We start from the raw sequence: 13061 nt of genomic DNA, 5'->3' as shown, positions 1-13061 counted from the left end.
CTGTCTCTCATGAATAAATAAATAAAATCTTAAAAGAAAGAAAAGAAAAGAAAAGAAAAGAAAAGAAAAGAAAAGAAAAGAAAAGAAAAAAAAACAGAACCCAAAGCTAGAATTACTCTGGCTCCTGGGCTTTTCTGACTTGAAATGTGTTTCTCTCTGATGGATGAATAATTGACAACTTCAGTAATCATTATATAGATGCCAATATCGGATACATGTGATTTTGGTTCCCAGATTAGTAACCTTTCTCTGTATCAAGTAGATGAACTCTCTCGTGGTGTCAACAAATAGTAAATAAAAACACAAGGTCTTATCTTATTCATTGGAAATCCGTCTCTGCCAGATTTCCACAGTCAATGACATGGGAACTCTATCCTGGTCCAGTATATTGCCTTTAGAGCTGTCAGTATGCTTTATCTTTGTAGTAAGTTGAGGACATATTTATCTAAAATTTTAGCTACTTTGAGGAAAAAAGAGTGACATTGAATGACAGTTGTAAAGTGGAGAAAGCTGAGAGGGTTTATCTCTACTTTCAGGATACTTCTAAGTACATTATTACAACACCATAGTCCATACTTAGGAGGCAATTATAAGAAAATTGTTTTTGGAAGAGTCCGCCAAATACCAACAGATATTTCTAAATTTTATTAGCATGCACAAACTTAACTACTTCAGTCCTGGCATGCTCATGTAGCAATGAAAGCAGCTTGTAATACTCAAAGCAATGGAGGGGAGGGAAAACCCAATTTCATTATATCAAATGTAGCCATTTTTACGAGTTAATGAAAGACATGTTTTCTATGTACATTGTATTTTTGCTCCATATTTGTCACACGTCTGCATGTAGAATTCTAGGTGAACAGAGGAAGCAAATAAATGTGACCTTTGTAAGGCTTATGAAGCCAGAGGGTAGGGTGCACAGGCACACAAATATTAGCCCACTCTTATTTTTGTCCCAGAAAACTTTTCTCTGGCTTACAGCATCTGTGCATTCCAACTTCGGCATCATCACTTGCGCATCTTGGTTCCCTGGGGGCCTTACCATCTGTTTAACCGGTTAAAGGGCCCCATCTCACCAGTGTCCCTATCATCCAGCTGGAACTAGAGCCTTCTGTTTGGCCTTTTTCCTCTCTTTTTGCTTCTGTTTATTTGGAACCAACTCCTCTATGTCAGAGCAGGTGGCTTCACCTTAGCCAGTTACCTAGGATTAGCAATTACTGGAAGGTAAAAGATTGGCATCAAAGAGGAAACATCTGTTACTGCAGTGATCTTGGCGTTGGAGAGAGCATAGGGACTTGGAGAAAGTATAATTCATGAAGGTGATGCCTCTCTGGGTGCTCTCCTTTTGCCTCTCAACCTTCTTAAATGCTTTAGGTCTTTCAGGTTTAACCCTTTGACCTTTCTTTTTTTTTTTTTTTTTCTTAAGATTTTATTTATTTATTCATGAGAGACACAGAGAGAGAGAGGCAGAGACATAGGCAGAGGGAGAAGCAGGCTCCCTGCGGGGAGCCTGATGCAAGACTCTATCCCAGGACCCCAGGATCACAACCCAAACCAAAGGCAGACTCAACCATTGAGCCACCCAGGAGCTCCCTTTGATCTTTCCTAAGTTTAATGAGGCCATCTAGTTCATGGATGGCAGAGACCCCTGCTTTTATATGCCTGACAGTAAACTAGCCTCCTACCCTCTGTGCTCCTATGATTCTTGCCTCACAGTTTTTCAGAGTCACTTAAACGTTCACAGTAGTCCAACTCTCATCATCTCATCTTAGGAAATCACCAAAAAAAAAAAAAAAAAAAAATCAGATCTTTGCCCTACCTTCCTTTAGAAGTTTCTTCCTTTCCCTTCGCCAACCTGTGTCTGAGGGATTTTGAGAAGTTACCAGGTAAGATATTTTCTAATTTCAAACCAAACATAAAGACCCACTTAAAAAAAAAAAAATGTGGCCAAAATGAACAAAATTATGCCCAAATGCCTAACGACCTAAATTCCTCTTTTTTCCTGCTTCTTGTTTAATTCTTGCACTTGCTCTTATAGTACACTATGCTTTGGTATTACATCTTTTGTGTTTTAATTTACATCATGGTTTTGTGTTATCTATCTGTTCTACTAAAAGCTGCCCAAAGTAATTTTTGAAAATAAAAGCAGTCTTCATAAGAAACACCTCTCAGTATTTGTTAGAATTGCAGTTCTAAAAAATGATCTTCTCATGACTTTACAGTTATTAGGCACTGTCTTAAGTACTTTTTGAGAAGCAGTGTAGTATAGTTGTTGACACAGGTATTTGGGCATCACACTGCTGGAGTTTATACTCGCTGGGTCAACATATAAATTGATAGGTGATTGTCTTGGGCAAAGTGCTTAATAAGTTTAAGCTTCATGTTTCTCCCCCACAGTTGTGCTGTGAGGACTAAGAACATTGATATGTAAACACATGTACATATGTCTTACTCATCTTACAGCTTTACTGTTGTGTCTGACTTTATTACCCAAACAATACTTGGCATAAAGTAAACACTCTATAAATGTTAACTACAGATATTACTATGTACCTTAGTTATTATAACAGTGCTCATATAGATGTAATCCCCAATCTACAGGTGAGGTAACTGAAACCAAAAGAGGTTATTTCACTCGCCCAAGGTCATAAAACTGGTGAGCATGCAAAGCCAGGCTTGCACCCAGGCTCATCTGACCACAGAAGCCTCATGCCACTTCATTTTGGCAGCAGAGTTAAATAGACATACTGGGGGTATTAAGATAATCAAGTTGCATCCATTAGCACAGGTTCACTTCCTGATTTTTCTTTTCTTTTAAGTACTTATGATTTCTCTTGGATAGCAATCTATGCTATTAGATTACACAGAATTTCTTGCTATAGCTCTACTGTAAATCTTGCTTCTTTGAGAGACACTTTTAGCAAGTTAGGGAGCTAGGTTTATTCCTTAAAATTAAGTGTTCTTCTTAAAAAAGGAACTGTCATATGTCATATGTCATATGTCATATGGAGATGTTCTTATGCACATGGCATAATGCACATGGCAAATGAAAATTTCATGAAACTGTGTATGGTCCTTCGTCCTTCTAGATATTTCTGATAGATCTGAGTTGTTCCATTATTCCAGTAATGAATCTTTGTGTAAAATAGATAATGACTTACCCTCACTGAAGGGGCTTATGGTCCATTTATCAGAAATTTGACCTTTATGATACCATCTCTAACCATGGACCTTTGGATATCTTGGCACATTGTAGAAGTTTAGTGAATGTCCTTCAGCTGAATGAGTGAACAAATGTACTCACAAATGTAAAGAATGCTGGTAGCTACAAGAGAGCTTCTTACTGTTAAATTATTAGGGTGTGGGTGAAAGAAAGAATGGTTGGTTCTGGTTCTGAGTGGTAAGTTGAGTTTGTCATATCATACTCCTAAATATCTTTGTCTCTTCCCTGACACCATATTGTCCTTTACTGTTCTCAAGATGTTCCTTTGTTATATGTACACACGAATCCTGATTTCCTGTTTAATATTCAGTGTATTTTTGCCTTTTTTGCTCTCAGATTCCTGCTGTCTTCTTAAACAGTGAGTCCGTCAGTTTACTCAGAGGTGTGACTTTAGTTAGAGGAGTAAATCTGGTCTGGCAGACCTTTTTCCAGTGGAGAAACATCTTCTCGCGAGTTAGTTATGGTTGGATGTATACAAACTGTTTTCTTTTGTTGAACTGATTATTGCCTAACAATATCTCTCTCTCTCTTTTTTCTTTATTCTTTTAATCAGGATCTTCTAGATGTAAGAGATAGGTACTGGGTGAATAAGAAACGTAAATTTCCTTTCAGCAATCAAATTACATCTAGAATCAAAGAAAGAAGGCAGTCTTTACTTCTGGATAGCCCTTGATTTTATTTTAATGTGGGAACTTTTAAAATACTAGGTCATTAGTGATAGAAATATTTAGTGATTATTATTCAATTTTAGTTGGGTTTAGCTAATGTAGTGATTTGACTTTTCCTTTTTCAGCTGTCCCATTTCCTCCAAGTCACCGGCTTACAGCAAAAGAAGTGTTTGATAACGATGGGAAACCTCGTGTGGATATCTTAAAGGCACATCTCATGAAGGAGGGCAGGCTGGAAGAGAGTGTTGCATTGAGAATAATAACAGAAGGGGCTTCAATTCTCCGACAGGAAAAAAATTTGCTGGATATTGATGCACCGGTCACAGGTAAGTCCTGAGGATGGAGATTCCCACTTGTACCCATGCTTTGTTGTTAACATCAAATCAGAAATTCCTAGATACCAGTGAGTCTTCAAATACCTTTTTCATCTTACTCTTTCACTGTCAAATCTGTACATTAAGGACTCTAAAACTATTATACACATATAACAATATTTTTTATTTCACATATTGAATATCTATAAGATTGTGATGCTCTAAAAGTGTACAACTCTGAGGTGATGAAGATACTCTGAAGTAATACTTTGCTTTGGAAGTGATCGTGTTTGTTGATAGAAATACTAACTGGCACAGAGGACACAAAACATTCATTGTGGGGAGGATTGGACAAGTTACACTGAGACTTTCACAGTGGTTAAGTGACTGAGGTAAAGCAGTGGTTCTCAAAATGTCCCCAGACTAGCTTTATCATCTCATTCTTTGGAAATTTGTTAAAATGTAAATTCTTAGCCCTTCCCTGAATGACTGAATCCTGTTCCCTGGGGAGAGGCCACGTCTGTTTCATCAAGTCCTCTAGGAGATTCCAATGCACATTCAGGTTTGTGAACCATTGAAGTTTAGTTAGAGGCCAAATTTCTGCCTTCCTATAGTATTTTGTGCCTAGAAAATGTCTTCACTTTGAGGTTTTTTCCTCTGTTACTTCTTATAGGCGGATATATATTTTGCATAAGTGTAACTTCTCTTAGTCCATCAAAATTTAATCTTGTCCAAGAAAAATGTTGTAGAGGGTCAAATATTGAGACTTTTGATCTATCCTTTGTGCAGTTTGCTAAACTTGTAGGTTTTCTTTTTTTTTTGAGAAGCTGAAAAACATTTGTTTTCTCCTTTATTATTATCATTCTCGTAAAGGAAAAAGAATCAACAAAGAATATTGTCCTTTTCAAAATAAAGGGGATATTTTAAAATATTTCACATATACTACTGATTGCTTCTGTCTTGTTAACTTACATGATTGGCCTTCAAAGGTATATTTGAGTGTTACTATTAAGAGAAAAAGCAGCTCTCTAGAATACCAGACCAGACCTTCCTTGGTCAAATTATCTCTAATGGTTCTTATTCCAAAGAAATTGACCTTCTTGATGTTTTATTTTTGGTTGGCAATACAATTTTTCTTGTTTGTAATTCAGTAAATAATAATAATTATAATGAATGTGTTTGGGCCCAGGCAGCAGGAGAAATTAGCTCTAGTAGTGTTAACTCAGTTTTGGCCAGTGGTAAGCAAATCAACCCATGGATTTACTCTGTATATATCACTGTGAACCCCATTTTCCATGTGTTAAAATGGAGTCATGCTTTATTATCTCCAACTCATAGATACTGTGAAAAAACAAGACAAAACCCATGTGAACATGCTTTAATTTCTTAGATAATAAAATACTAAATATTTTTAGTATTTAAATACTACTTTGGAAGCCACCAGCAAAAAACAAGAAAACAAACAAAACAAAACCAAAAACCTATTTTAGTGATGCCTGGGTGGCTCAGCAGTTGAGTGTCTGCCTTTGGCTCAGGGTGTGATCCTGGAGTCCTAGGATTGAGTCCCACATCGGGGGAACAGATGCATAGAACCTGCTTCTACCCTCTGCCTATGTCTCTGCCTCTTTCTCTCTGTCTCCCTCTCTCTCTGTCCCTGTGTCTCTCATGAATAAATAAATAAAATCTTAAAAAACAAAACAAAAACCTACTTTAAAAATGGACTATAAATTCCATTTATAAATTAATGGTAAAATACTAGGTTTAAATGACATCTTTATCATTAAGCTTATTTGTTTTTGTTAAGAATGAATGGCTTGATATTTTGAGTTTATTTTTTCTTTACTTCACATGATAATGTGTGACGTGCAATGAAGAATTCATGGTAAGTTCACTAATGAGCCCAGTAGGTGGTAATGGAGGTGATAATTATAACTTAAAGAGACATGTAAAATATATATTTAGGGCAATGTATTTCCTGGGATGCAGTCAGCTCTTCTGTTTGATTGTTCTTCTCTAAGAACACATAGAGAAGATTCTGAAAGAGTCAGGCTTAGGATGTTTTACCCCAGAAATCTGGAGTCCATGGACTAATTGCCCCCATGTTCAATACTGATCACACTTGGTTCTTTCTAGTGAGATACCAGCTGACAGTTTGGCAAAGTTTGGGATGTAGCTATGAAGAGACTTTGGAGATCAGGACCCAATTATGCATAGCTTTCCTGGTGGAGAAAAACCCAAAGCCTTTTAGATACTGACAGAAGCAGCTATGGAGACATCACAGAATATGTAGCACTAGTGAAATATAATCCAGGCAGGAAAAATCTTTCTCTAGAGAAGTGTTTATATTTCATAACAAAGGCAGGATCCCAAGGAACCTCTAGTAGATTCCATTGTAGTGATCTCTTTTCCTCTTTTCTGGGAATATAGGGGTATGGAATCATAGTGACAAAGGGGATAGAAAAAAATATTTTAACATTTGGGTAAAAGGGAAAAAGAAAAAACTTTTTGCATCTAATTCAGCAGAAAGTTAAATTTATAGCTTCATATCCCAATTCATGAGTTTCTAAGCAAAAGCTGAAACATGCAGAAATGGAAAATGAAAGCAGTATACCCTGATCAGAGCATATTACAATTCCTTTTATTTCAGGATACTTCCTATAAGAATCTGAACCAGCAGTGTCATGTGTATGTATGTATGTATATATGTATGTATGTATTTATTTATTTTGAGAGAGAGAGAGAGAGAGAGAGAGAGAAAGAGAGAGAGAGAGACACCAGGCAGGGATGGGGGGAGAAGGAGAGAGACAATCCCAAGCAGACACCCTGCTGAGTATGGAGCCTGACAGGATCCAGGGCTCCATCTCACAACCCTAACATCATGACCTGAGCCAAAATCAAGAGTTGGAGGCTTAACCAACTGAGCTACACAGTGCCCCATGGATTTTTAAATGTAAAATATCTGCTGCTTAAATGACTGAATCAGTAAGGTTGTACTTTTATTGCTGATACTGGGGTATGCAATAAAAGGTATAGTTTACACTTAAAAATCTTCAGCATAGAGTATTCTTTATGTAGTTCAGAACTCCACAGTTAGGAAAGATGGAAAACTTAATTCAGAGGAGAAGGAAGAAGAGGAAGAAGAAAGAAGTAGAAGAAGAAGGGAAGAAGAAAAATAATATAGATATTATTTTACATAATATTCAAATTATATATATATAAAATATATAAATGAGAATAATGGATATAATATACAAATGCAAACCTGTGAAAAAGACTAAGAGGAAAGAAGCAAGGACTTTTAATGTAGCGGGAAAAGCCTGAAGCCTGACAACATGGTGGTATTCAAGTGGTATTAGAAATATGTGAGATGGACAACTGGGTGGCTCAGTGCTTGAGTGTCTGTGTTTGGCTCAAGTTGTGATCCTGGGGTCCTGGAATCGAGTCCTGCATCAGGCTCCTTGCGGGGAGCCTGCTTCTCCCTTTGCCTGCATCTCTGCCCCTCTCTCTGTGTCTCTCATGAATAATAAATAAATAAAATCTTAAAAAAAAGAAAAAGAAAAGAAATACGTGAGATTTCTGAAAATGGTGAAGCGAGTGAGTCCTGGCAGAAACTGACCAGCAACTTATGTGGAATTCACCTTTAAGAGAAATAGATATATAAACTTTCAGAATGAAACAAATGGCAAATATTTTGTAATTATATACAAAAGCCTTCCCCTCCTTTCCCTCTAGTCTTCCCCACTCCTAATTTTTATTCATAAAAATGTTTCACTCACAAATGTTTAGAAAAAATTCATGCTAACATCAGTTCTATGGTTTGTCCCCACTTTGAGAAAAAACCTAGAAATTAGTATTCTAGTTTTCTGAAATCTGGACATCATTGCATTCCTTTAGCAGGTCTTTAATGTTTAAATGTACAAAGCTGCTCAAATCACCTTCCCCAGCTAAAGTGTTTATAAAGTAGTAAAAGGTTAATATTTTTTAGGATCTTCTTTGCCCTTCAAATTCGGTACATTTTATTTTGGGGAAGAAGAACCAGGAAGCTGTCTAGTCCCAACCTGGCCCTTTGCATGTGTCCCTGTGGAGGAGATAAAGGACTGTGCACCATGTCCTCCTGGAGGTGTGTTTAGGTAAACCAGTAACCTTCTCCAGGAGAGTAGAGGCGAAAATTAGCCACGGTTCCACAATCAAAACAATGGAGGTATGAGGCATATTTTGCCCTTTTCTGTAAAGTAATTTGCCTGATTAGAATAGTGGCTCTTGGGCAGCCCGGGTGGCTCAGCGATTTAGTGCTGCCTTTGGCCCAGGGCGTGATCCTGGAGACCTGGGATCAAGTCCCATGTCGGGCTCCCTGCATGGAGCCTGCTTCTCCCTCTTCCTGTGTCTCTGCCTCTCTCTCTCTCTCTCCCCCTTTCTCTCTCTCTATGTGTCTCTCATGAATAAATAAATAAAATATTTTAAAAAAAAGAATAGTGGCTCTTCCAGAGATTTAATATGAAAAATGTGTTTCTTTGTTGAAGGAAAGTATTTTCCTCCTTTGATTCTTTTTTGGAAATCAGTTGAATTTATCTTTGTTTACTTATAACATACAAAGGAACATTAAAACATGCAGCCAGATATCAATGTAGCAACTTGCTATGGACTGAATATTCGTGCCCCCCCACCCCACCCCAATATTCAAGTGTGGATGCACTAATCCCCTATATGACAGCATTTGGAGGTGGGCCTTGGAGAAGTAACTAGGTTTAGATGAGTTTTTGAGAGTGGAGCCCCAAAAATGGGATTAGTGCTTGTGTGAATAGAGGAAGAGATGAGAGCTCTCTCTCCATCCTCCACCCGAGGGTACAGTAAGAAGGTGGCCATCCAAAAACTGAAATAGAGTCCTCATCAAACACTGAATATATGCCAGAACCTTGATCTTGGACTTTCCAGCCTCCAGAACTGTGAGAAATGTTTGTTAAATGTACTCATCTATAGCATTCTGTTGAAGCAGCCAGAACTAAGATACAGTTCCTTTTGGGAAATCAATGTAATGAATACTTATTAACATTTACCTTGTACAGGTGGTGTGGGTTATACACAGATGAATAAGATCTGGTCTCTGCTCTCTGAGGCCTCAGAAAAGAATAAGGACAACAGATATTTTGGCCAAAGAGATGTACATCAAACTATTGATTAGGGGGATGCTTGAGTGGCTCAGTGGTTGAGTGTCTGCCTTCTGCTCAGGGTGTGATCCTGGGGTCCTGGGATGGAGTCCCATCCGTATCGGGCTCCCTTCAGGGAGCCTGCTTCTCCCTCTGCCTATGTCTCTGTCTCTCTCTCTGTGTCTTTCATAAATAAATAAATAAAATCTTAAAAACCTATTGATTAAATTACAAGGTATGATCTAGATTTATTCAAGCAAATTAAGAAGTATCCAAATAGCTATAGCGAATTTAAATCCAAAAGCTTTCCTATCTTCTAAATGGCTAAGATTTTCCTGACAGTGCTCACTGATCATTGTTTTCTATCTTTGAGTGAAAGAAACTATTAAATAGCTGAGATCGTAGCTGTCTATATTAGGGATTGAGAACCCCTTTAGAAGTTTAGGAACTGTGGATGATAAGCACAAAGGTGGAGTCCTTGGCCAGAATACTCCAGATCTAGTCAGAGAGTCAGACACAAAAACAGATCATTACTATATAATTTGTTAAGAACTGTAATGAAGGCACCTATGAACTTAGTGTGGGAACTCAGAAAAAGGAATGCAGGGAAGCCAAGAAAGTTTTGACAGATTTCGTGGTATTTGAACTGGATCACATCTGAGAAGTAAAATTTTACTATGTGAAGGATATTCTCAGCAGAGACAACAGCATGTTAAAGGCACCATTGTTTTTTGTTTTCGTTTTTGTTTTTGTAAAGTGGTAAGACATGGTTTTGGAGGTTTGCTGTGGGAAGCCAGGGTCTCAGAAGGGTGTGAGGGGTGAGGGGGTGAGGGGTGAGTCTCTTTACATTGAGACTGAGGTTGGAAGGTCCGGGTTGGATTGGAGTCTTTCACAGGCAGCACTGAAACATTCCCATATTGTTCTACAGCCACTGGAGAGTCTAAGGGTCTTTGATCAGGGAGTTACATAATCAAGTCTGTGACTAGAATCACATCCTGGAAGAGCTGAGTGGAATGGAATGGGAAGGAATTCTTGGAAGACACTTTGGTTAGGAACGTCTCACACTCTCCCAAGGAAGTCAAGATGATGCCTTTGGCAGGATAGGAGATTTGGATATGATTTTGATTACAGGTCTTTTAAAAAAATGACAGTTAATACTAATCTTAAGCCATCTGATAGTTGATACATTTAAAAATCAGTGTCTACTAAAGACTTTTTGAATAGGGTAGTTTATGCAAGGACCTGATTTACTCCGTTTTTCCTTGAAGTTTTCATACTTTCCTGTTTTCTCTTTGACTTAGCAGAGAACGTTCTCCTCATTTATAAAGCAAAAGCAGACCAGAAGCTTAGGGTTTTGAATAGAGTGATTTAAAACTCATTTTCTGCTCTCTGGGCGGAGGGGATCGGCCAGCATCAGTTGGGCAAACTGCTAATCTCTCGAGTTTGTCTGTTTCCTGCAGGGGGGGATTTGTCCCTGGGGCAGCAAAGGATTCCCTCAGTGGCTGTGCCTGCCATTTAGCATGTCAGGCAGTTGCCAGGAGAACCCTCTGGCTTTGTTCCTGGATGTGAGAGTGGACCAGTAGCCAAGTTTAAGGTCATGGCATTCCTTCCCTTACAGCAGCTGACGTCAATTAGGAGAATTCCCCATGCCTTTACTCTGGGGAGAGTTAAGTGGGAATAAGAATCCAGTGTCTTTGAGACCTAAAAGATCAGTGTTTATTCTCCTCATACTATCGTTTGTCACTATCAAAGCCTAACGTGGCCTTCGTTTATATGGGGATAAAATATTACCTCTGGGGCATTTTGCCCACTTAGATGGCAGTGGCCAAATCTCGAGGGCCTTCCCTTCAGCCAGAGGCCTATTTTGGTGCCCAGCCCACTGCTGGCAGTAAGCAAATTTCAGCCCCAGCCTGTGGCAGTAGCACATCATTTTGAAGTCCTTATTCCCCTTAATTTTGACCCTTGATTTAAAAAAAAAAAAAAAAGTATAATGTTGATAAAATGTCACTGCATGAGAGCCAGAGTTCTTTCCCGTGAAGTATTTACCTCTCTGGTTTTGCGAGGTTGGTTTTAGGAAAACCATCTTAAACCAGAGAAAAGGGAGTCTCAGCCTTTTGAGTCAGTGTTTCTCAAAATTGAGCATGGATCCGAATCACCTGAAGGACTTTATAAAACACAGATTGCTGCATCTCACCCCCAGAGTTTCTTGTTTAAGAGGTCTGGAGGTGGACCTGAGAATTTGAATTTCTAACAGCTTCCCAAGTGCCAATGATCCCCTTGATCTGGGACCACATTGTGGGAGCCACTGGTTTCCGTGACTGGTTTGAGGTGTCCTAGCTAGCCAGTAAGCTGAAAACCTTGTTTGGAACATGCATCCATCTACATAACTCATGCTTCCCTGTAATACTCCATTATACACACTATTCTGCCTCTGTAAGATTTATAAAAATCAGGCATTTTCACTTCATTTCATTAGAACTTGTTCTTGCTTATTACTGGGAAAAAAACATGCTAAGAATGCTATTTAGGATGCTCAAGAAATAGAAAAAATAAATTATTTTGGTTGCTGATTATAATTCGTCATAATTTAAATCAAAATGTATTGCTATAATACAAGAGGGCAAGACAGAACAATAGTGCTTAGCATATTCGGGGCACAGAAGTTATATAGTTTTTTTCTCAGTGAAAAACCTTCACAATATTTTTCTTTTATAAGCTAAGAGTTGACCATATAAAAAACTATGGCTGGGACAGTTTAAAAAGGAAAAAATATGAAGACTGAGATCAAAAGTCTCTTTAAGTGAATTGTTTGGTATTGAATAGAGTGTGATATTAAAGAAGAGCTAAGCCATACCTTCAGCCCTTGAGTGTAATGCCAAGTCAGTAATAATCTATTGACATCAATAAACATGTAACACCATCCAGAGGAAACATTTGACAATCATTGCAATTACATCATAATTACTATGAACAGATATTTTGCTTTAAGATTCAGAGTACTCGGTCCTTTTCAGTTTGCCATAAATGGGTACTTTTCACAAATAGTGTTTAGGCACCACTAGTAAGGAAATGCCTGTCGTCGTTTTCATAGGAAGATAAAAGTCTCTAAAACTATTATCCTTAAAATCTGAAAGTTACCACTTGGAGTGATAAATATTCTGATTGTTTTGGAAAAGGTTGAAATATATTAATATAATCAATATTACCATGGCTTGAAGAGAAGTAGTGTTTCAAATAATACTAGAATATCTCCCAGAAAAAATAAAGAACATCCTTCCTAGGTATCTCCAGAGAAAAATGTAGATGCTCTTCCTTATGTCTAGCCAGATTATATCCAGGTATCCAATCTCATCTCATGTTACATTTTCCCATTGAAGCGTCCTTAATAATTTCAAACTCCATTGATTTTCTTTTCTTCTAAGTCAGTAATGTTTATAGGTTTTATTCTATTTATTTTTAAAAATTTATTTATTTATTTATTCATGAGAGACACAGAGCGAGACAGAGACACAGGCAGAGGCAGGAGAAGCAGGCTCCTTGCAGGAGCCTGATGTGGAACTCGATCCTGGAACTCCAGGATCATGTCCTGAGCCGAAGGCAGACGCTCAACCACTGAACCACCCAGGCATCCCTGTTTATAGGTTTTAAAGGACATTGCCAAATACTGGTCATAGACTGGTTCTGGTTTATGATGAAGTTTTTGTTGATCCAG

General features: G+C 38.0%; 1 protein-coding gene across 4 annotated transcripts in view; it reads left to right on the top strand.

Annotated features, from left to right (window-relative positions):
* The window catches only part of PPP3CA (protein phosphatase 3 catalytic subunit alpha), a 309010-nt gene that overhangs the window by 144543 nt on the left and 151406 nt on the right, over positions 1 to 13061 (top strand). For 3 of the 4 annotated variants that reach the window (XM_072810314.1, XM_072810315.1, XM_072810316.1), the window contains exon 2: positions 4017 to 4217. The exons of the other annotated variant lie outside the window; for it this stretch is intronic. In XM_072810314.1, the coding sequence (XP_072666415.1) occupies positions 4017 to 4217 (201 nt within the window). The remainder of the gene's footprint in view (positions 1 to 4016; positions 4218 to 13061) is intronic. 4 annotated transcript variants of the gene reach the window in all.

This window comes from Canis lupus, chromosome 33 (assembly GCF_048164855.1).
Source record: "Canis lupus baileyi chromosome 33, mCanLup2.hap1, whole genome shotgun sequence".
NCBI classification, from domain to species: Eukaryota; Metazoa; Chordata; class Mammalia; order Carnivora; family Canidae; genus Canis; species Canis lupus.
Note: the sequence above shows the minus strand (reverse complement) of the source record. Positions and strands in the feature narration are given on the sequence as shown.